At 29.6% G+C, this 24,242-nt stretch overlaps 1 protein-coding gene and 1 long non-coding RNA gene across 3 annotated transcripts in view; one reads left to right on the forward strand and one right to left on the reverse strand.

Moving 5' to 3' along the window:
* Positions 1-16: 16 nt before the first annotated feature.
* LOC107437462 (uncharacterized) lies at positions 17-14,148 on the forward strand. Of its 2 annotated transcripts, none has more exons than XR_015433673.1 (4): positions 17-114; positions 2,635-2,711; positions 6,174-6,279; positions 13,994-14,148. It is a non-coding gene; the product is annotated as an uncharacterized LOC107437462 (long non-coding RNA). The 2 variants fall into 2 exon arrangements; XR_015433674.1 differs by lacking the exon at positions 17-114 and adding an exon at positions 1,348-1,460.
* The window catches only part of Ptp36E (protein tyrosine phosphatase 36E), a 148,706-nt gene continuing 129,244 nt past the window's right edge, over positions 4,781-24,242 (reverse strand). The window contains exons 10-16 of the mRNA XM_087163636.1: positions 21,657-21,756; positions 18,258-18,334; positions 16,934-17,065; positions 12,166-12,294; positions 10,113-10,300; positions 8,893-9,028; positions 4,781-6,882 (exon numbers count right to left, since the gene is read on the reverse strand). Of these exons, the coding sequence (XP_087019762.1) occupies positions 6,817-6,882; positions 8,893-9,028; positions 10,113-10,300; positions 12,166-12,294; positions 16,934-17,065; positions 18,258-18,334; positions 21,657-21,756 (828 nt within the window). The 3' untranslated portion in view covers positions 4,781-6,816. The remainder of the gene's footprint in view (positions 6,883-8,892; positions 9,029-10,112; positions 10,301-12,165; positions 12,295-16,933; positions 17,066-18,257; positions 18,335-21,656; positions 21,757-24,242) is intronic.

The raw sequence follows: 24,242 nt of genomic DNA on the forward strand, positions 1-24,242 counted from the left end.
AGCAGCTAAAAGCTTTGAAGAAATTGAACTTTTTTTTTTTTAAATTAAAAATAGTGAATCGGTGACTATATTCTTGTTCTATTTTATCTTTAATTTCTAAAAATCTTCTGTTAAGTTAGTAGATTATGTAGTTATTCTAGCCATTGATAACCATGAATAAAATTGCTTCCACATATATTATTATTTGTTGTATAAGAATTCTTTTTTACTATCTGCATATCTTTTTTATTTTCTGTAATTGCTTTCCAAGAGAGAATTCTGAAATTTATCTCTTGAGTTTGATGGGTGGTAGACTGTATATATATATATATATACTTTTCTTTTTAAATATAGTAACTGCAAATTACTTTGGAATTGTAGTCACTACTTTAAGGAGACAAACTGTGCTAGAGAGCTTAATTTACAACCCATTCACAAAATGGTTTTAAATAAGAAATTTGCTTTATTAAATATAAGGGAATAAATAAATATTTATCCATGTTTACATGAGCAAGTTTATTTCATAAAATTTTTTTCGAATTTGTTCATTTAACCTTCAACATTTTATGCATTTTTCGACAACAAATATTTAATTTGAGAAATATGAAATAATCAAATACTCACAATTTTTGAACTATGTAATGCTCCTTTATTTCCTCTAAAAAATTGAGAACAGCATAAATCGCTCATGGGCTGCAATAGTGGCAAAACTCAAGGACTATGATGGTTTTGGACTAAGAACTGGTGTAAAAATGAAAATACACATTCTTTTCGGCAGCAATACTAGCACAACTCATAATTCAACTTGAAGGATAATCTTCGTTTAAGCAAACTAAAGCATTTCTTATGCATTTTCCTTAGCAATGAAAACTTTAAATCCACTTATCTCAAGACATGATTTTTTGAGTTGTGCCTCTCTTACAGCCCATGGGAGAAATATGTTTCTTCCATAAGTTAAAACACCTTCCTTTGCTTTGAAATAACATCTATTTTTCACGAGTGTGCATTCGCATGTGAAAGTGTGACCTAAGTGATTAAATATCTATTTTTCGTAATGGCTAATTTAAATATTAGTTATATATGATTTTAACTACGTAATTTCTGTTAACAGTTTAGATGCAGCTATGAGATCACTTTCATTGCATTCATTGACAGACCCGCATAGATTTGTACCAATCAAATTTGAAAAATTAGTTGCGTTCAAAGCTTGTTTATTTATTTATTTATTTTTTTTTTTTGTATGGCACACCTCACTACACTACTTTTTTTTAAAAAAAGTAGCATACTACTCTATGAAAAAAAGTAACCACTAAAGTAATTTGATTACTTGTAGTGCGCTTTTTCCGACCACTGTCTATATGTATATATAAATTACAGTAGTGGATCAACTTGAAGGATATTTGTTTCAGTAGAAAGAAGAGAAGGGCTTGCCTTTCTTACATTAATTCAAGAGAATGGGAAGGAACTGGTTCACAATAAGGGTGCGTAGTTTTTTTTCTTGTTTTTAGGGAAACAAAGCTTGTTTCCTCCCCAGTTAGTAACATAGACATTGCAAACCAATGACCTTAATGATAAGAGTTTAGATTTTTAATCTAATTTTCCTTTGGTGGTTTTAAAAATTTTGATAACATTTTCTAATAAATTTGTAATAAATACTTTTAACTTCGTATTTATCTTTTGTTTTTCTAAGTTTTATTTGTTTCTTTATTGCGAAGATGTGAACATTTTTCATAAAAGCAAATAATTGATATTAAAAGTTAACTGAAGTAAAATATATTTTTGAGACCTATGCTTCGTTTTCCGTTCTCCAAAATCAAAGTAAAAAATCTCTCAAATTGTAACTGATCATGAGAACCAAGTAAATACTGCCAATTTTTTCCTCCCAATAGGCAAAAGAAAATTTTATTTATCTTGTTAATTTCATCGCCGGTGAAGCACTATCCTTTTAGTCATTGGCATGTCAATGACGTTCTTGTGTTTTTCTATTTATAGATTACCTAGTATGAACTTGATTTTGGGATCATTCACTAATTACATATTTTCATGTGGTTCCAGAGCAGTTAACAATCATAGAGCATCTCCTTTTTATTTAGCCAATTTAATGAAGATAAGAATTAATTGGGATTTTTAATTGTAGAATTTTTTTACCTTTGTGATCGCCTACCAATTTCAGAATTTTTTTTATACTTTTCATTGTACTTTATTATTATTTGTTTTACTAATTACTTTCATAATTGCATTAGTATTACTTTTAAAATTTTCAGTGCTCCTAAGTTATTTTATGAAATAATTTAATAATATTTAGAGATAAGATTTTAAAAAAAGTTTTAAGTGATTGACCTTTCACAATCTTAACATTTGAAAAAATGCAGTAAAAAAATCTTAAGTTATTCAGATTTGTCATTCCAAAGAACTTTAATTCGTCTCTAAACGATTTGATTTAAAAACATTTGAAATAAAAAGTCAATAAGTAATTAATTGATTTTGAAGTTTCATTTCCTCGCTGTTTTCCAAGTGAAAGATAGATTTATTTCTATGAAATTATTGGAAGAAAACCATGTTTAGGTATTTGTATTCCTAATAGAATATTTATTAAGTGCTGTCTAAAAAAGTTTTTATAATTAAATCAATATTGATTTGATTATTTTATTTCAGCTTATTGCGCGTAACAAAAGTTAAACATTGGAGGATTTAAAATTTTACTAAAGGACTATTTAATAGTAGAAAAAAAGGTAAGCTAATGTGATATGTTATTAAAAAAAATTTTAAAGTTCTGTTTAAAATATGTCTTACTTCTGCATTAAGTTGTCTGCTATTAAGTTAAAAATACTGATTGCAAAAATTGTTTTGTTAAGTTTTAATATTATTACTATTTTTTAATGATCTTTGGTTGAAACCTTGATTTGCTTTCGTATTTGTTTATCTTTAATTAAATTATAATCACTTTATGCAAAAAAATTTTCTAAGTTATTTTATTTCTTTTCTAAAAATCATTTGTTAAAAGTTAGATTTTTTTGCTGCATTTATTTATCTCTAAGTCAGGGTTGGGGTTTTGGACATCCTAAACTGGTTTTGGACAGGACACGTGGATTTTACTGTCTTAAACTGGGTAAAACTGTCCTAAACTGTCTTAAAGTGTCCAAAACCTTGAACTTTGGTAAAAGATAAAAATTCTATAGGTGTAACCATTGTACATAATTACATGTATCAATAAATATTTGATATTTTTTATACAATTTACTATAACTTATTAAAAGAAAATAATATAATATAATAGAAAAAGGTTTATAATTTTTGAAGTTCCACAATTCATTGAACAACAAAAGTGATACCTAATCCTTTAAATATAAATATGCTTTTAATACTGATAAATAATATTTTTGCATAAGGATAAATACGGCAATATTAAAAAATAATTTTTCTTAAAAAAAATACTAAATTTGTTCAAAAATTAACTTTTATTTTTCACAATATTTTTTTAAAAAAAGTGTTATAATTTCTGCATTACTGGATGATAAAAAAGACATCTATTTTTAAAAAAAATTGTTTTTAAATATAAGTATATTAGTTTAAATTGAAAATACAAAATAACTGAAAAATGTATTAACAGTTTTGAAGGGCTGACACTGGTGATGTATCACCACTATGCTAAAAGAATTGAACATGAATGAAATAAAAGTATTCTTGAATAGTACTATAGATGTATACCTGTTTATGACGAACCAAGCACTTAGTCCCTAATATTTTAACCTGTATGGCAAGGCCAAACTTCAGTTATGTACTATTGAATGAGAGGACCAATTGAACTTGATTACTGATTAATCTTCCTTTGCTTAAATTGAAGACTCAAACAATATTAATAAAACATTATTACTTTTAAAAACAAATATTCTCTAGTATATTTTAATTATCAATATGTTATTAGTTCTATATTTATTTTACCTCTTAAATATTGTTCAGATAAAATTGTGACATAATTTGAGTAAAAGGGTTTTGGACAGGACGGTTTAAACCGTGGATTAATCCATTCTGTCCTAAACCTTGCCAACCCTGCTCTAAGTAAATCACACTATTCAAAAGTTCCTTTAATAATTTTCAATTTTGCATCTAGAGTTTTCTTTGTAATAAAACTATATTCACTGTATGCAAAAATTGTTTTATCAAGTTTTACGGTTCATTTTTTAAAGATCTCTTGTTGAAAATTTGCTTTGCTTCTACACTTATCTGAAGCTAAATTGTAATTACTATATGTAAAATGTGATAGCTAAGTTACTTTCAATTTGCATATTATAAAATACGTTCAAAATTACACATTAATTTTTTTTTAAATGAACCATACTAATTTTTATAATTTCAAATATTTCATTGTACAAATGAATTTAGAATATTTTGGTTTAATGAATGAATAACTGTAGAATTCAAGCTATTAACAATAGCATTTTATAGATACCGAGCAACAAAAAAAAAGAAGTTCTTCATGGAAAAAAGTTTCTGAGGAAACTAAAATGCATGGCACAATCTCAGCAGATTTTTAAATTTAAAATACATAATTCAGATATAAAAATCTCATGACATTGCTTTTTAAAATTCTAGCAATAATTAAAAACAAAAATGCATTAACTTACTTTAATCATACATTATTTACCATTTAATATACATTATATTACCACCTTTAATTATTATTTTATAAGGTTTTTTGGGTGAGATTTATCATTATTATTTCACATTCAACTCAACAAGAAAGTAAAAAGTAATAGTATAGTATCTGTCACAGATTAAGAGAAACAAAACTACAGGAAGCTAACTATTCTACAACTTTATTATCTTCATTATTACATATTAATAATCAACAAGTATAAAATTTAAACAGTACAAATAACAATGATGCTAAGTGTTTGAAGAAGAGCCAGAGATCTACATTTCAATTTGCCTCTCACATTAAATATATAAAAACAACATAAATTATGCAATAGAAACATGACTAGAACTAAAAATGGATAACTCAAAATTAACGTATTGTAAAGAGAAAAAAAAAGTATTGAATAGATGACGAAAAACATGGCACATAAATTGTGAATTTTGAGAAACGTTTTTATTAGTTATAATTAGTAAGTCAAATAAAAATTGCTGTATATGAAGATAACTATCTAGGTAAATATCTTGATGAATATTCAAAAACATACGACATATTTCTAACATAAGTCTGTTAAAAACATAGAAAACATTTTTGCTTTTAAATTTAATAAATTGATTTAATGCACAGTTTATAAATTATCACAATACGTCAGTCATACATGCTAAATTAATTACGTAATATTCATCAAAAAAAATTTAAATTTAAGCTATTCAATAAACGTGGTGGTTAATGACCACAGACATTGTTCGAATAAAACTAACAAAATTAACTGATGCTGTTTTCACTTCATCTGGATTGGTCTATTTCAGGGGGGGGGGCAACTTGCGGCTCTTTGACGAATTATTTATGGCTTTCGATAAATGTACCCAAATTCCCTTTTTATTTTTGTGCTATTATATTTTTTTTAATTATTATTGTTCCGTATGTGTTTCAAAATGTCTCTTAAATTACTGACAACAAATATGAAAGACTAAGTGCAACGTTGTGACAAATTTCATTTCCGTCCAAGTTAAAAATTATATGACTCATCGAAAACTGCGCGAACGAACATAAACAGTGACTTAAAATATAAATCGCCGTCGATTACTGAATTTTGGAAATTTGTATCAGAATTGAAGTATCCTGAATTAAAAAAAAACGCTGCTTGTCGAATTATTTCAATATTCGGAACAAATGTGAATCATTTTATTTCGCTTTAAAATGCGTGAAATCCAAACACCGATCAGTATTAACTAACCAGCCTCTCAAAGAATTACTGAGAAGTGCTGTCACCAAATTTTAAGGAATTATCAAGAGAAGTAAAATAAATGTGTTTAATTTTTAATATTTAAATTCAATACACATAATTTATACTTTTATTTATGTTTTCAATAAATATAATTTCTGTAAAAAAAAATTTTAATGCCTTTTTTGCATACTTTTTATATACGCTCACAAAAAATTTCAACTTTTGAAAAATGGCTCAACTGTTAAGGAGCTTGGCCACCCCTGGTTTATTTAATGGTTGATGCAAATACATTATACCAATAAAGCTTCTCATTCACTTTATTTCTTTCAGAGAGAAAACTTAAATTGAGAACTGATTGGTGCAGTGTAATTGCATCAACTACTCCAGACACAGTGAAAATAAACTCTTTAAGATGGCTTAACATTAACACCTTTAAGTAAGGGCTCATTTATTGTAATTTTATAAGTAAAAAATTGTGTCAAATATTGTTTACCATTTAAGTGTTATCATGAACAAAAGTTTTTGTCATATACTTAAGTATAAATTCTAAAAACAAGATTCAGTAATTTTTTCCTCCTCATTTCTGTGATTAGCTGGGGAACAAGTACAAAGCATGCAATACTTAATCAAGATTATTTGCGAATAAACTGCTTATTATCTAGCATGGAAAAAAATATAAATATTCTATTCATCATTGTTACTAAATTAAAATAATATTATAATAGTATATAACATCAGTAACACTAAATATACAACAAAGTGAGTAACAAAAAAGGTATTTGTGAGGATTCTCTGGCTCGTGTAAGTCAATAAAGTTCTCAGTATAACGTGAAAGTGCAGTATCAAATTTTAAAGTGCAAAATATATATCATCTCTGTGTCTTCAGCAAAATCTTACGACCTTCCTTGTTTCTTCATATCGACTTTAAACTACATATATTTGGACCTTTTTTTAGAAGAAGATTTTTTAGCACTTAGAGAGAATTCAAGTAATGTAAAACGTAATGCAAAACGAGATCATAACAGTACTTGTACTCCGTCTATGGGGGAGAAAAGAACAATGAAAAGTATAAGAATAACATATATAGGTCTATGGTAAGTTTTTATGAATAACATATATAGGTCTACACAATTGGAGGTCTATGATTTTTATGTTGATTTTAACCATATCTATAGTTCTTATTTGGAATATGTGAACAGTTATACATTTGTGACTACTATATATTATTTGAAAGAAATGTGTCTGTGTGATAATTCTATACAGCCAGTGCTGGATTACCCATTAGGTCATGGCCTGGGGCCCCCAATGATTGAGGGGCCCCTTTAAATGGATTTTTTGAAAATAAATTTTAAGAAATTAAGAAGAACAATGATTTAAAAAAAAAATCAATTTCAAATATATATTAATAAAATACGATAATTTTTTTTATTTAATGTTAATCATATTTATTTATTGAACTTATTTATTAATTGTCCTATGGAGCGCTCGTTTTCAAAAATGAAACGAATCAAGAGTGAGCAAAGAAGCGTCACGTTTCAAAAACGATGAGACCTGCTAAGTTTGATGTTTATCGAATCAGATGTTCTCCGTGAAATTAATTTTGATAACATTATAGATGAGTTTATTGATCGCAAGAGCAGAAAAAAAGATTTTTGAATACCAATTTTATAGTAGCGTTGAGTTTGTAAAGTGTTAATTAATTTCAAATTTTTTCAATTTGTTATGATTATTTTTTAGTTTTAATTTAAGAAAATAAAGTAAAATTTAATTTTATATTTTTATTTTAAATATGCTTTCTTAAATGAAAAGATATATAAATACTTTTATATTTGAATAAATAAAAAATATACGAGGAAAAATATTTAATCTGAGGGCCCCGAAAATTTGAATGGCCTCAGGCCCCGCACGCGCTTAATCCGGCACTGTATACAGCCAGATCTCTAAACGTTAAAGTGCTATCTTAAAGGAAATTCTTACTAGCATTGATGTAATTGGATTACATAGTTGCTAACTTTTGGGGTTTTCTTTTTTCTCAAAGATATTTTATTTTTTAATTTAGAATGTTACAAAATTTATACATTGATACTTTATACTTGATTTACAAAGTCGAATTTAAATGGATATTGATCACCTGTTTATCTAACTAATTAAGAAACGTAAAAGAATTATCTGATAATTGATGGACTTTTAGCTACAGACAAAATTTATGAAAAGTTAATATTTACTACATGAAAAAAGCATTTCTTAAGAAGCGCAGATGTTGAATGCGAGGAAATTAAATTATCAATGTATTTTTCCCCCCACATCAACACTTTTTAAAACTTGTAAAACCCAAGAGTACCCTGTATATGCTATTTTTAATTCTGGAAAAAATATAGTTTTTGTTGCCTTAAATGTTGAATGTTACATAAGCTGAAGCAAATGTTACATAGGTGTTTGATTACAATTAATCAAAAGAGTTTTCACAATTGCTAATTTCTTGTATTAACTGATACGAATTTTAACGGATACGGAAGTAGTTTTAATCTTTATAGAGATAGTGAGGCAGAAACTGTTCCACTTATTTTTGACAATTACATAAACCTCAAATTTCGTAATTATTTTTTAACTAACCACTTAAAACTGTGAAAAATTCAAAAGATCAAGTAAATCGTTTCATTTGAATCGAATGATCACAATTCTCACATACTTCTAATCTAAATTTTATTTAAGGTAAAATCCTTAAACAGAATTTCTTTTCAAATTTTAATGCCCCGCTACAGAGTTAAAATATTTTGAGTAAAATTGAACATTCAATAGAAAACGGATTATTTTTTCTTAATTGTGCATTTTCTATAGTGAACGCAAAAACTATTATTTCAACATTTAAAAAAAGAATAGTGAGACTTATCTTAAAAGGTTCACAGTTACAAACATTTATTTTCTTAATAATAATAATTATGTTTTGGTTATGTTATTAAAGTATAAGTGACGTTTAGGATTGATTCATGTAATTAAAGGAATAAGAATAATGAAAAAAGATGATTTTTTTTTAAACGTAATAAGTTACCATATTTTCCACAAGCTGTGGTCTGTGCCTACGAACTGTCTTAACAGCTTGAAACACATCCACTTCTCCATGTTGAATCACTTGCTCGATGGCTACACAGGCAGCGCAATATACACCACATCGGCTTTTGCCATTTCTAAATAGAAAACGAAACAAAGAGTTAGAAGAGATTTTCTGCCCAATGTTTGAATTGTTTTACACTTTTTGCATGGACATATAGATTTTTGTTATAAACACTTCCTGAATTTATTTGCCCATTAACAAGAGTGTTTTATAATCACTGCCTTTAATATGTATGCCCAAAAGTTGAAGTCAGAAATGAAGTTTTAAAAAAAGATACACTATGTGGGTCGCAAATTTGTAGTTAAAAGGGAGAAAAACAAAAACGTATTAAAAAATATAACAAAGCTATGATGCTGGAAAGGTGACTGAAAACATTAAAATTTGATTGCTAGAGAAAACTGAGAGAAGTGAAAGGGAACTGGTTTCGATCTTTTTAATCCCGCTTTTCTTAATAGTTTTACAGAGTTTGACAACGAATTTTGTTTTTCCCTTCCTTAACTATTCATTTCCAATACCTGATCTGGTTTTTTTGACAAGGATTTTTAAACTATTCAACAAAAAACGGTTATTACAAAACATCTATATTACTTCTGTTGCATATCTGCCAGTTTAAGACTTTAAAAAAAATATGACTTTTGAAGGGGCTCCATCCCCTCGACTGTCCCTGTCGGTTAGAGAGAAATTTTATAGTTATGGATCATGTTTTAATATATTCTTTTTCCATAAACACACACTTTGCTGCGTAACGTTTATTTTTTTTACTTTTAACTTATTACATTTGTACTGGGTTCCAAGAGGAAAACTAATTACTAGACTTTTCTTATGAGTCGGAGGGGAAAAAAAGGTATACACTACTTCTACACTGCACCAATAACATTGAAAATAGAAATGAAAATAGTATTTAGATAGAATAAGACTTTTTTCAAGCAAATAATATCCACTCATTTACGCCTATGTAGTAGACAGGAGTAGTCATAATGTCTCAAGGAGACTACCATTTTGAGTGGTCCCAAGATAATGACCAAACTCTTTCGTGCTATCATAATTGAAAGAGTATTGTTTTGAATCGTAATTATACAATTCAAATGGTGCACTTTTACGTATTTAGATAATGTTACCATAAATGTTTCAAGGAAATTCCATAGGAAGATACTTACGTAGATAGAACAATAACTGGTCCATAAGCTGACCTCTGCCGCCATCTTTCCACCATGTTCATAAGTTCGACCAAGGCATTGGTAGAGGTAGGCACCTTGTGACCCAAAGGCCAACAAGTTATTTGGAAGATTTGAGTGGTTTTGGGTTCTGCTTTTACTCCAGCCATTAATTCTGTGAGAGAAACAACCTACAAAAAAAATTTCCTAAAATGTAACCCTCTATGGTCATATTAAAACAGTTGTCATACAGGTCGAAATCACTTTTTGTTCGGCAAACAAAAAAATGCAGGATAACGAAATGAAATATAATTACTTTTTAAGAATGAAAAACAATGTTACGCTTAAACACATAAAAAAAATTATTTTGAATTTTATGTATCTCCTAAGTCTACCGACTTAAGCGAACAGCACTGTACAGTACTTATGACTCTTTACCGTGGTGACTGAAAGTAGACTGAACGATTGGAACGGTAAAATGCTTCGATGGTTGAAAGCCAATATAAACTAGAACAGTAAAAAAGCTTTGATAGTTGAGAGCAGACACATGACTGGAAAGTTAAAAAAAAAAGCTTTGATAGCTCCTTAGAGTATAATTGCGTCTACAAAGGGTTAAGAATCCATAAAATATCTTGAAATTAGATTGCTACATTAAAAGTCAAAGCAAAATCCAGGGGATGGGGAGGCGTTTTTGCTGACGAGGCGGTAAGGGATGTCCAAAATTGCCAATGATATGTTCATGTAATATTTGAACAACCCCATGACCATAAGCAGGTGAAATTTAAACAGTGGTGAAAGAATAAGATTGATGAAACAAATTGTCTTTACTAACTTTCATCTTTAAAAAAAATTATAAATTCATGAAAATTTATCTAAGTGTTAACACTGACTAACTTAATTTATAAAATTAAAGTGTAATTAAGATATTTGTAATTTCAAACCAGCCTCACGAAACATAGGGCACCGCTTTTTGAATTTTTTTCAGTCGTGACCACTTTGAATACTAATATACGAAGTTCTTAGGAAGAAAACTAGTTTTAATCATGCTTATACTTTTATGTTACGTGGAGAGAGGCAGGGCCTTGGATCCTCCTACAATCTATTAAAATTTTTTGTTCGTTTCTGCAACGACCGTTTATACATTTTCTCTCCGATGTATGTGTAATATAATTGGTGGACACATGAATATTTTGTGTATAACCTGATATCTTTAAACTATAATTCATTTATATCGATTTAGTGGTTAGATATCCGACGAATTATGACAATTCTCTTAAATTGTATTTCCTTGGGAATTGTATATTTACTCATTTTTACCTCTTTTGTTTTTGCAACGAGCATATTGCATATTTTTATATCCGAGATCCTTTCGGCCTGCAGATTACAGATCTACTTAAGTTCATCAAAATAGTTGCAGTGCGCCTCCTCTTATGCGTATTATATCTTCAGGAAGTGCGCTAAACAGTGTATCATGTCTTCTCTAAGTAGAATCGTCTTAGAGTGGTAGATCTTGGCTTTTGAAAACAAGCCATATTTTACAGCATTGTTTATTGATGTCTTGTTATATCGTTCACTCTTATTTACTATTTTCATTAAAATAATCAACGTTATCAGTAATCTTTTGCATCCCGCAGTGAACTGATCGTTAAGACACGGTTCCCAGCAGATCAACGAAGTCAAGCATCATTGGCTGCGGTAGTGTGCGGGTGGGCGACCACTTGGATCAGTCTGCGTAGGGTCCGAGGGCGTGCGGTATTGGTCCTTGTTAAACTGTTCTACCGTAAAGTGCTCGACTTCGCGTGCAAGTCATTGGGCTACCGAAGCGGGGGTGCCATACCCTCTGTAGAGGATCAAAATTGTGATGACTTGTCTTCAGATCATCCTCAAGGATGTTTCTCAGACAGTCGCCAATAGCCCATTGTACAGCCCTAGTACGACGTAAGTTAACTACAACAACACTAATCTTTTGCCTAAGTTGCGTTCGTTTTGCTCTTTAAATCAAATAATTTTGTTTAATGAAAATAATTTTATGTTGGAGTTTGGAATGTTAGCTTACCCTTTTTAATATTTTAAAAATCCAAGTTTTGATGTTGGGATAGTGACTAGAGGAAACTAGCTCTACAGTGAATACGGGACCGTATTTCTTCTTTTTTTCTCGTTCTTTCGGCCAAAACGGTGGATATGTCTGAAAAAGAAAAAACATTTGTTGCACATTTTTTAATCAGTTTTATTTGCATTCTTAATGAATACTGAATTCAAATAGCAAAATTTAATTGATAATTAAGAAATTTTAGAAAATTGGTTATTTTCTAAAGAAATAACGGTAATAAGGATAAGAAACCAATAATATAAGTGGACGCCATACCACGGAGGAAGCGTCGCAAATTCACTTGAACCTCTAATTACTAATTACAACAACAAAGAAAATGTGAGTTCAGGAAAACCCAGAGTAAGGCACGAAGTTTCCATTGGTGGAAAAAAAATTCAAAATATCAAAATGCAAACAAATTATTGGTAGAGAACTTCTCCATTGCTTAATCCTAAGCTATCGTCTCATAATTTGATTTGATTTTAATTCATAATTTCTAATTATGAATTAATCATAATTTATTTTAATAATTATTCATAATTTATTTTAATAATTGTTCATAATTTATTATTAATAATTATTCAGAATTTATTATTAATAATTATTCATAATTTTTTTTTAAAATTTTCAGCATTTGAAACGTTATGGCTTACTCCAGGTTAGTCTAAACTCACTTTTCACAGAGATCTGTCCAGACATTTTGTAAAAGGTCCGTTTTTCTTGAAATCGTGAAAAAATTACTCACATTTTTTCAACCAGGGTCCGCTTTTATGAATTTGTGCAAATAGGGTCCGGTTATTGCAAAAAACTTTTTCAAGGAGTTCTTAAATTGTAAATAGATACAAGATTATGCTCGGCATTGTAAAATTATAATTAAAAAAAATTAAGCTTTCAAAACAGCATTTTGTGTTCAAAATAAACAGCAGTTGCTGCTTTTCTTAATTAGAGATGCTACATACAAATATTTGGTATTTAGCCTATACTGCTGAACGTAGAATATTCATTTCGGTCGAATAATGGAAGAATCGTCTACCGAAGACAAAACTTAATTTGTTTACATCCATCTTTCTTGTTATCTGCTTTGGGAAGGGTTTATTCGATTAACAAAACAGTAATGAAGATAACAAATTTGTGAAGGGTCCGATTAAAAGAAAAATCATTTTGTGAAGGGTCCGTTTTTAAGTTAAAATATTTTGTGAAGGGTCAGGTTTTATGAAGAGATATTTTGTGAAGAGTCCGTTAACGGACAAAATTTCTTCTAAACAGACCCCTGTTTCTAATATGCTAATACTTCATACTAAAAAAAAAAAAATATTCCAAGATGAAAGAAAATTTGTGACGGAAAGTTTCTCCTCGGGTATGGCATCCACTTAATCTTAATTTACATTTAAAAAAATATAAGAAAACTGAAGTCATGAACTGAAATTCAAGTGGACTAAAAATAAAACCACACTCGGTTCGCACCGACCACAGTGCTGACGTAAAATGTCTTCAGCGGTTGACGGATCATGAATTAGAGTCCCCTTGACGTTAATCTAAGCGTGGGAGGTTTTCATGGTTTTCCTCTCCATGCGGGTTAGCTCCATCGAAAAGTCCTCCACGAAGGCAAATTTCACCCCATACTTGATCTAGGAGGTCCCTTGTCTTTTGTATTGGGTTCAAAATTTACAAGGCAACGGAGTTTATCATTAGTAGTAAACCCAAAAAAAATGGGTCCTGTACAACGACGGTTATAAAATAAAATAAAATGCTGTAAAACCTTTAAGAAAAACTGATGTTTTATTATCTTTTGTAGGGATAGTTCAAACGAGAGTCGAAAACTTGACTGATTCAATACGCCATTTGAAGTAGAGAGTGCTAAAAGTGAAGCAAGAAGCACTGCGGCTAGTAATCCATTCTTGTTATTACTAGTTAATAACAAGAATAAAGGTGTTCCAAGCCACAGGCTGAACTACATCACCTGACTATTATCATTCATTCCCTTTCTGTAATATTGCGGTTGCTAATGGTAACCAGTTGTTTACACTAATATATAGTGTAATGAATCGTACTCCTAATGTTTGCTATTAATATTTCATTCATAAATTTTCAATTGTCAGGTAAATGAAGCGGCATCAGCTTAAGCATCTCTGTAATAATTTTTAAAAATATTTATAAAATAAAATTAATGACTGCTAATAATACTCTTGAGTATTTAAACACTAAATTGGAAGAAGCTAGAACTCCAATCTTTTAAAGCGTTGAATAAGAAAAGAAGTAAAAGGAAAACTATTTAAGTATGAGAAACAAAAGTAAAATTGAAAGAGGCGTGAAATGGTAAGTATCAGAGGAAAAAGTAAAATTGAAACAGGAGTGAAATGGTAAGTATTGAAAGCAAAAAATAAAATTGAAAGAGAGTGAAATGGTAAGTATCAGAGGCAAAAGTAAAATTGAAAGAGGAGTGAAATGATAAGTATCGGAAGCAAAAATAAAATTGAAAGAGGAGTGAAATGGTAAGTATTAGAGGCAAAAGTAAAATTGAAAGAGGTGTGAAATGGTAAGTATCGGAAGCAAAAATAAAATTGAAAGAGGAGGGAAATGGCAAGTATCAGAGGACAAAGGAAAATTGAAACAGGAGTGAAATGGTAAGCATCGGAAGCAAAAGTAAAATTGAAATAGGAGTGTAATGGTAAGCATCGGCAGCAAAAGTAAAATTGAAATAGGAGTGAAATGGTAAGCATCAGAGGCAAAAGTAAAATTGAAATGGGAGTGAAATGGTAAGTATCAGAGGCAAAAATAAAATTGAAATAGGAGAAAAATGGTAAGTATCAGAGGCAAAAGTAAAATTGAAAGAGGCGTGAAATGGTAAGTATCGGAAGCAAAAATAAAATTGAAAGAGGAGGGAAATGATAAGTATCGGAAGCAAAAGTAAAATTGAAAGAGAAGTGAAATGGTAAGTATCGGAAGCAAGAATAAAATTGAAAGAGGAATGGAATGGAAAGGTCTATTGGTACAAGAAGTAGCAAAGGAATGGAAACTCTATAAGTACCAGAAGTAGGATTAAAATGAAAATTGGAATGAGATGGAAATAGAGTAAAATAAAAAACACTCCAAGTGTCAGAATCAAGAGTGAAATTGAAAGCTCCATATGTACCAGAAGTAAGAATGTGTGAGGAGAGTTGTTATAGATAATGTCAACCATCATCTATGAAAAGGTACCTTAACTTAGAATCAAGTTAACATGTCTTATATACAAGTGAAAGTTAATTGGGATTGTATTTTCGTAGTGGTAGATACTCTACAAATGAAATGGAAAACTGTGAGTACTAGAAGTAGGAGTATCTTGAACTTTTTTATTGGCGAAAGCAGGAGTGAAAGGAAAACTCTTCTAGTACTTAAGTAGAAGTAGGATTAAAATGGGGAAAGGGGTGAAATGGTACCAGTAAACTTTACCTGTAGTGGGAGTAAAATGAAAATAGAAATGACAAACTACTAGAAGACTATGCATACATATATATCAACTTTGCATGTTAAATTCTTTTGAAAATTCTATTGTATTTAATGAGCAATACTTCTCTGATAAAATATATTCACTGCATTTTCTCCAAATATGTTATTTCATCATGTATCAAGGTATGATTTATCTATATTCATCAATTATGCCTTTCATTTTTCAAAAATCAATTACTGTACATATCAAATCATGTTTTATCTTTATTTTTAATTTAAGTCTGCAATCAATATTTCTAGTGTTAAGTCAATTTGTCATATTAAATTTCATTGTTTTATTATTTCACAAGCAAACGGCTTAATTTTTTTTATGGTTACCACAATGTATTCGAATGAACTTCAATGTATGTCACAATTAAATATGTGCTAGTTAAAATATAGAAATTTAATTAGTGAAATATGTATCAATTTATGTTATTATTTATTTATGTCAACTTATGTATATATATGTCAAATTATGTTTATATTTATATATATCAACTTAGATTCGATGAATCAGATATTCAAATGTTATATTTACTCAAGCAAAGTGCTTGTTTTTCTATTAGCTACCACATCGACTGCTAAATTCAAAATGTTATTACTATAAATTTTCTGTAAATTTCTAGATGTATGGGATAGGGGCCGCTAAGTGGCCCAGGTGCCCAATTTTTGTAAATAAAGTAAGTAAGTAAACTACTAGAAGTAGAAGCAAAACGGAAATAGGAGTGAAATGGAAATTTCTATAAATACCACAAATACGATTTTTTTTTCTTTGCTGCACGATTTCCTCTTTGAGATACACAGTTGCTTGTTTGCTTTCGTGTGCCTGTTTAGGCAGAAGGATGCAATTGTTCTTGTTTTCCAGTGGCGCCATCTATGACCAAATTCGACTTCTGCCACACCATACGTCACACCCTTTTATAAGGCGGACCCATTCATACATCCATTTATTCATTTACAGATCGTTATTTTGACCTGAATCAGAGAAAGACCAGTCTCCAATTCAGTACCCCCAGAGGTTTTGATTTGTTATGGGAACATGGAGGACTTTGCGACTCGACAGATTTAACGTGCATCAGTCACCATTTACTACACGGGGAGTCTTCGGTCGGCAGGGTTCGAACTCTTGGACATGGGCCCAGCGCCCTACCGACCAGGCTATCCAGGCCATGAGATGCACAGTGTTTTTGATTTTTATTCATTTTCTTTCTTTCAAATGCAAACGTGGAAGTATTTCTTGAAAATAAAAAATAATAATACTCACATGTGAGGGTGGTGGACTGCATAGAACAACCACGGTGTTGCAATCATGATCATAGACTAATGACCAGAAATCTTGAACTGTGCGCTGTAGTGGCCATTCAGTGTTGATGTACTCCTTTGATCTCGTATAACCCTACAACGACATAAACTCGTTAGCCCATTAGTCTCCTCTTTTAACCATTTTTATATCAAACTTCTTGAAAAAATATTTTACATCCTATAATTAAACGTAAGCGAAACGTAATTGACTTTAACTTTTACCAATCATCTTATGTGTATTTATGAAACTTAGCCCATTCCCTATCGAAGGGGCAAAAAGTGTCCTTATGAAAAAGTTGGCTAGATACATCTTAGATTAAGTGACTATTTTGCAGTGTAAGTTACTGCTCTAGAATTTTAGAAAATTTAAAATCATATGATTTCAGATATAAAAATAGAATTATATTATAGAGTCTCCCTAACCGATCTACCAAACGCTTCCTAGCTTGGAGACAGCGAATTCGAATCCCTCCTGGGCGCATTTTAGTAGTGATCCTCTCTAATTTAAGTTATCTGTTCTTTAATTTGATAATAAGAGCTTATAAACCTACTATGTGTTGCGCATTAAGCCTGTACTTGCTTATATATGCCTGTACTTATATACTTGCTGTCTTATTAAAATAATAGGAATAACCTGAACACTTTTATTTTGATATTTAAAGTGTTGGTCAATTTTATGATTTAAGATTTTATTATTAATTTGATAAATTTAATTTCGAATGATTTTCTTCACCACTACACAACTTCGATAAATAAATAAATCGACGAATAAAATCGATTAACCAATTCACAAAGTTTCGCAGTAGTATACTGAAGTTTTTAATGTTCTTATGTGTCTGATTTCGTAATTTAAAATATCGTCTGCACTTATTAATTAACATATTTGAGGTCACCTCTTCGAGCCATTAAGGTTAATTCCTAGAAGTTGAAAATCCGATCATTAGATCAAAAGTTATTCAGGGCGGTCCGTTTTTTTTTAGCACTGTACATTTCGCTCACCATAAGAAGACGATTAAAGTTAAAATCATAACTGAAGTCTATAAGTAAAAAGAAAGATGTAAAGCTTCTTTAAAAGAAGAGTATGGAAGTATAGGCGGGGAAAAGGTTTTGAGCCATAATTGATTCTTCAGTCATTGGCGTCGAAGTTATCTCTTCGAGGCCAACTAACCAATCGTCTTCTTCCGAGGGTATGACTATAATAATGTTTAAGGATAAGTTAACTGATCCATTTCAGTTATCATTCGAGCTTTCGTAAAAAAAAATAATTAGAAAGAAAAACAACTTACGTCGACAAAAACAGCATTGATGTAATCTGTATTATCATTACTCTGAAAAGATGTCAGATAAGGACGAAAATTATCAGCTGAAAACAAAAAAATATTCATTAGTTATTAATAATAATGAGGTATTAATACTAATAATATGCATTATCTCCTTTTAATATACTGGTTCCAGTAAATATACATGTTCAGATGGAATCAGTTTTGAGTTTATGCGCATTATAGTTATTTTGTGCAGTTATTATAGTTATTTTATAGAGTTAAGAACTTGCTAGAACCTTAACAAGTTCTTAATTATGTAAAAATGGAAACTTAGACGTAAATGGCATAATTTCTAAAAGCTTCAATCTTGATCTTTTAAATCGTGCCAATAGTTTTTCATTATAAAATCTTCAAAAACATTTAATTCTAAAAGAAAGATTCTTTACATAGAGTTACTGTTTCCATATTTTTTTCTAACCTCCATATTTAATTTTTTTTTTTTTTTGCGGTATCAAATTAGAGTAACACCGAGTCGGTACGACTAAGATACAAGACTTTTAAGAAGGTATAGACGTTATAAAAAGTGCAAAGTTTCACTTATACTGATTTACGAATCTGATATTGCTAACTGGACAAGTGAGGTATTGTTTGTGTCAGTGTGTTGTTTTACTCTTTTTTACTTTGAATTGAATGATGCCAACATCACATTGATCAATCTAATAGTTTTGAAATTTTTTATGCGTGAATAAGTATTATTCATAAATTTATACTTTTTAGACATAAAATTTCTTAACTATCTGCCTCATTGACTTGGTTTTACCCGCATTCGATTTAACCTAAAATACGTAGCCTAAGTATCTAATTTATCAAAACTACATAGTTTGCCAAGATAGCATTATTTAATTCCTCTTTTAACCCCTCCACTTAAGTGAAATCAAGAGGGAGCTAAAGATCATGTTGGGGATGAGGACAATTTTCAATATAGATAAGAATATCTGGTCTAAAATCGGTAAAAAGTTACTCATTCAATGAATTAAAAAGAAACAGCATAATCAAATTAGACCGAAAAAACTACGTACCTCGAACTAATCCCCGATAAGATCGAAATGATTTTATTTCACTTAAGGCATCTCAAATAAGAATAATATTAGTTTGGGATGGTTTCTGATGTAACCTAAGCTTTTGAGAGCCAAAAAACAACGAAATTTCAGGTAGTTTGTTACCGTATGACATCTAAGCAATGCATCGTATACAAAATTTTGTACTCACCAAATTGAAAAAGCATTAAATTATTTTTAATTTTACATAACTTAAAATTTAACTTATTTTACTCAAGTGTTATAAAAAGCTATTTTATAATATTAGATGTCATAAAGCGTAAATATTGAGCTAAACTGAAATGTATTAAACATTTGGGCACCTGAGACCGCCTGCGACTCTTTTCTCATTCATCTTTTCTCATCATTTTCTCATTCATCAACTTGAGTTTTGGATGCTTGTTTGGATGAGGTGGCGTAAATATTGTGAAAACACTTGTGAATCACCTTAAATATTATAATGGATAAGAGAGAATATCATTATTGCTTATAATAAATTAACTTCTCGATTACTTTTAACTTTTCAAATCCTGTTTTTTACGATTTTCGTTGTGTAACAATTCACGTTTTATTGAGATTTTACGCTTCTTCCACATCAGCGCTCTGCTTTAGAAATGTTTTAAAACCAAATTGAGTAGTCAAAAGATGTTGCAATTACGGCCAGTTTAGGTTTTTTGTTGTATTTATAGGTAGAGTTGAGAAAAAATTAAGAGCTTCTTGACGGCTAAAATTGATTCTCAATAACTTTAATACTTTTTATTTTCAAAAATTTTGTGGTGACATGTATTTGAAATTAAGCTCAACGCTTTTTTTGACTTTTGATTCGGACCAAACAATTAAATGAAATTTAATGTTTAAGAATGATTCATCTCAAAATTCGATATTCTTTAATTTTGGCGCATACAAAATTTTGTGTACGATGCATTGCTTAGATACTATAAGACAAAAACTGAAATTTTGTCTGAAATTTCGCTGTTTTTTGTCTCTCATAAGTGTAGCTCACAATCAAAACCTTCCCAAACGCATATTATTCTTATTTAGAATGCCTTAATTGAAATAATGACGAAACAGAAGGAACCCAGAAAACGCAAAATTGAATGAGAAAGCAAAGATATTGACACTGATTGAAATAAGTTCTTCGTTTTTCTGTAACTACATGTTGTACAACTTTTAAGGCAACAGTTATTATTCTGGCTGAATTATTAAATATATATGCGCAATTTTCATCAACCTGAATTTTTGATATTATGACATTTTTAGTGTCGTCCTCTGAGTTCGTAACATCCAGAATTGACTGTATATGGTTACGATAAAATGTCTGAAGTAATAAAAATTGTTACTTGTCATAAAGAATTTCTTTTGTCACGTAAATGCCAATAATTGGGAAAAAAATTACAAATTCATATTAGCCAAATGTTTTAATTAACGACAACACTCTCTCTCTCTCTCAGAAAGTATCCTCAGAAACAAACATGTTCCAGAAATTTTCCCGATTAAAGAAAGCTTCTTTTTTAAAATTTCAGCAATTATGCTGAAATTTTAAAAAAGAAGCTGAATCGTAAGGCAGTTAACTTACATCAAAGAATCTTATTTGTGGTGCATTAATTAAGACAGACAACATTTTCGTTTGTTGTAAATAAATAGATCAAAACGTAAAGAGAGCAAGTAAAATTATTTTATTTTTAACGTTAATCTAAGGAATTAAAGACGCTGTCGCAAGCAACCCAACATGCTATACAGAATGTCGACATGTTGCCCTGGCCTGTTAGTTCACCAGATCTTTCACCAATCGAGCACGTATGGGACATCATTGGACGACTACTTCAGCGTCATCCACAACCAGCATTAACTATCCGCGTATAGACTAACCAAGTTCAACAGACATGGAGCTCTATCCCTTAAAGTGACATACGGCATCTGTATGACACAATGCATGTCCGTCTGCATGCTTGCACTCGAAATTCTGGTGCTTACACCAGTTATTGATGTACCAGTTCAGATTTGAATTGGTTTTTCCCTTAATTGCATTAACCTGTGATCTTTAATCAATTAAATATGTCATTTAGACAAACGCATTGCCAAAATTTCATAACTCAATAGTAACTTTTACTATGTGTTGGGATTTTTTTTCGTCAGTGTATTTTGCCCAAACCTCAAACGTTAGTCGGTATGATAAAATAAAAGTATTAAAAAAATTTCAGTTTAAACTAGAAATGATGAATGAATCATGTAATAAAAAAACTGTTTATCAAATAACTGCTAAAATAAAAAATATATATACTGCTATATAAAATAAATATACTGCTAAAATAAAAAATATACTTACGTGGCACAATTGCAACATCTCTGTTTTTGTCCCTATTCTCTGGTCGATGACCTCCAGCACAATCACCAATAGATAACTTCGAAGAATTTTTACAAATTTTCTGAAACAATATATATATATATATATATATATATATATATATATATATATATATATATATATATATATATATATATATATATATATATATATATATATATATATATCGCGGGTGGAAGCGAGACATAAAAGAGGAAAAAGTGGTAGTAAAACCGTTTCAGTCTTAATTAGTTTTCAGAAGGAGTAAATCCATTCTCTTCTTTAAACTATTTAACAATATCTACTCTTTCTTGAGAAAAAAGCATTTTTATATGCATGATATATTCGTAAAAAAATTTATGTAGTTAAAGTAATTTAATTTTTCTATTAAAAAAAATGCTAGAACGAAATATTTCTCGTACCAGTTTTTTTTTCGTCTTGGTATATATAGGCTATTTACACACACTAAAAATAATTATTTTAACTTTAGAATCTGTTTACATGACCATGTATACAGAACTGCCAACTGCTCCTGACACACCAAAAATATTTTTAAATAAAGTAAATAAATACAAAGCAAATTTTGCAAATATTTGACTATTTTTGCTTGCTTTTTAAAAGGTATAGCATTACGTAAGCCCCTGTCCCGCGAAGCGGACACATCACTTCTTCTTCTGCAGTATAAAGTGGTAAATTATATAAGGCTACGAATTATTTAGAAATAGTGGTGGATAAAATCTACTAAATTGAATTTATTAAACCAAGAATCACAATTGATTAACTACCACTTTAAAATATATATTTGCTGTCCAGAACAAGTTGTCATCTCTATATATATTAAAGTCATGTAGACAGATGTTTAAGTTAAAATTAAAAAAACCTGTTTATTTAAAAAAAAAATTCAGTTTTATAATTTTCCACCAGTAAAAAAATAATTCGCAACAGTCTTGTAGAGTTCGCTAGATCAGACCGGCGAACTCTCATCCTGATATTCTTTCTGCTGTCAGAAATTAACTGCAACTGACTGCAGGATACTGATGTCATAATTATTCATCGCACATTTTCTCCAGTATATATATGCATCTGTGAAACCACAAAACTACTACTACTCTGTTATACTCTATTTTGAATTTTAATTTATTTTTAAGTTAGTCACGCAGCTTTTGTGACTATCATTTTCCCAGAAAATAAAACTGTTTATTATTACCACGTTTATATAAACTTGCCTTCGTGTATGTCTGTCCGGGTGGAATTTTGTAATCGATTATAAACTAACTTCCCGACTAGCTACAACCTTCAAATTTGGCACATAGTTCAGAATTGGGTGACAATGCATGAAAATGAAGAGAAAAAAGACATACAAAGTAAAATAAAATTAAAATTTAAAAAAAAAATTATTTTCGAGATTGTCTTTTGCTGTCGATTCCATTATTTCAAATTAGTATTACATGTCAGGTGAAAAGATTTTTATTGTCGGAGTATTTTTATTGGCTGAAAATCACGTGGTAGGATCCAGTTTTTCCTCATTCATTTCCAGATCGTTTTGGTTGTCATCAGTATAAAACTAATGAAAGTCGTAAAGGTATTGTTTTTCTATTAAGATTTTTGTATCCCTGATTTAAAATGAAAGCTCTATTATTTTAGAAGTGGTCTTGTAGTAGTCTTGACTAAGAAAAATAATCTAAATAAAAATATATATTTTTAAAAACCACGTTTTTTGTAGTGAAGAATAATAATTAAAAAGTAATAATTTTTAAAAAATAAAAATTAAAAAAAATTATAATTTAAAATAAAAAAATTCAAAATAAAAAATAATTTTTTTAAAAACCACGTTTTTGTAGTGGAGAATAATAATTAAAAAAAAATTGAAAAGCGAAAAACGTGGGGCGAATGAAATACATAACAGTACATATACACATTTTCTTACTCATACACATGCACAGCCACATATACATCCACATACATATGCATATACACAAACATATTCCACATCCACATTCAGATGCAATTACAATTATAGATATACATACACATATTCTCAAGAGCACATATACACACACTAATATAACATTACTGTTATGTATTTCATGCGCCCCACATTTTTCAATTTTTTTTTTAATTATTATTCTCCACTACAAAAACGTGGTTTTTAAAAAAATTATTTTGAATTTTCTTTTTTATCTTCTGATTGTTTTAATGTTGTCTTTGGTTCCGTAAAAATGTAGGAACGCTATTCCTCGTTCCCACAGTCTCAATTAGTTAGAGTACCTAACTTAATTTTCTTAACTCAGTGTACTTTAATAAGCTGCTTGAGCTAATGCAAACACTAAATCATAATAAATAAATAAAATAACATAGTTCGTTTTTTTTTTATTAAGATAGAGAAATTCTAAATGTTGAGTGGCGACTCTCGATTTCACCGCATAGGAGTCATTGGAGAGTAAAAAGTTAATATACCTTCAAAAGTTCTCTTTAAATATAAAAAACGATAATATTTTATATTATGACTTACCAAAAGCTAGGGTAGCATGGAAGAAAAAGAAAATATATCAATACGATAATTTTCAA

This window comes from Parasteatoda tepidariorum, chromosome 5 (genome assembly GCF_982258835.1).
Source record: "Parasteatoda tepidariorum strain Cologne lab strain chromosome 5, Ptep-v5.0, whole genome shotgun sequence".
Taxonomy (NCBI): domain Eukaryota; kingdom Metazoa; phylum Arthropoda; class Arachnida; order Araneae; family Theridiidae; genus Parasteatoda; species Parasteatoda tepidariorum.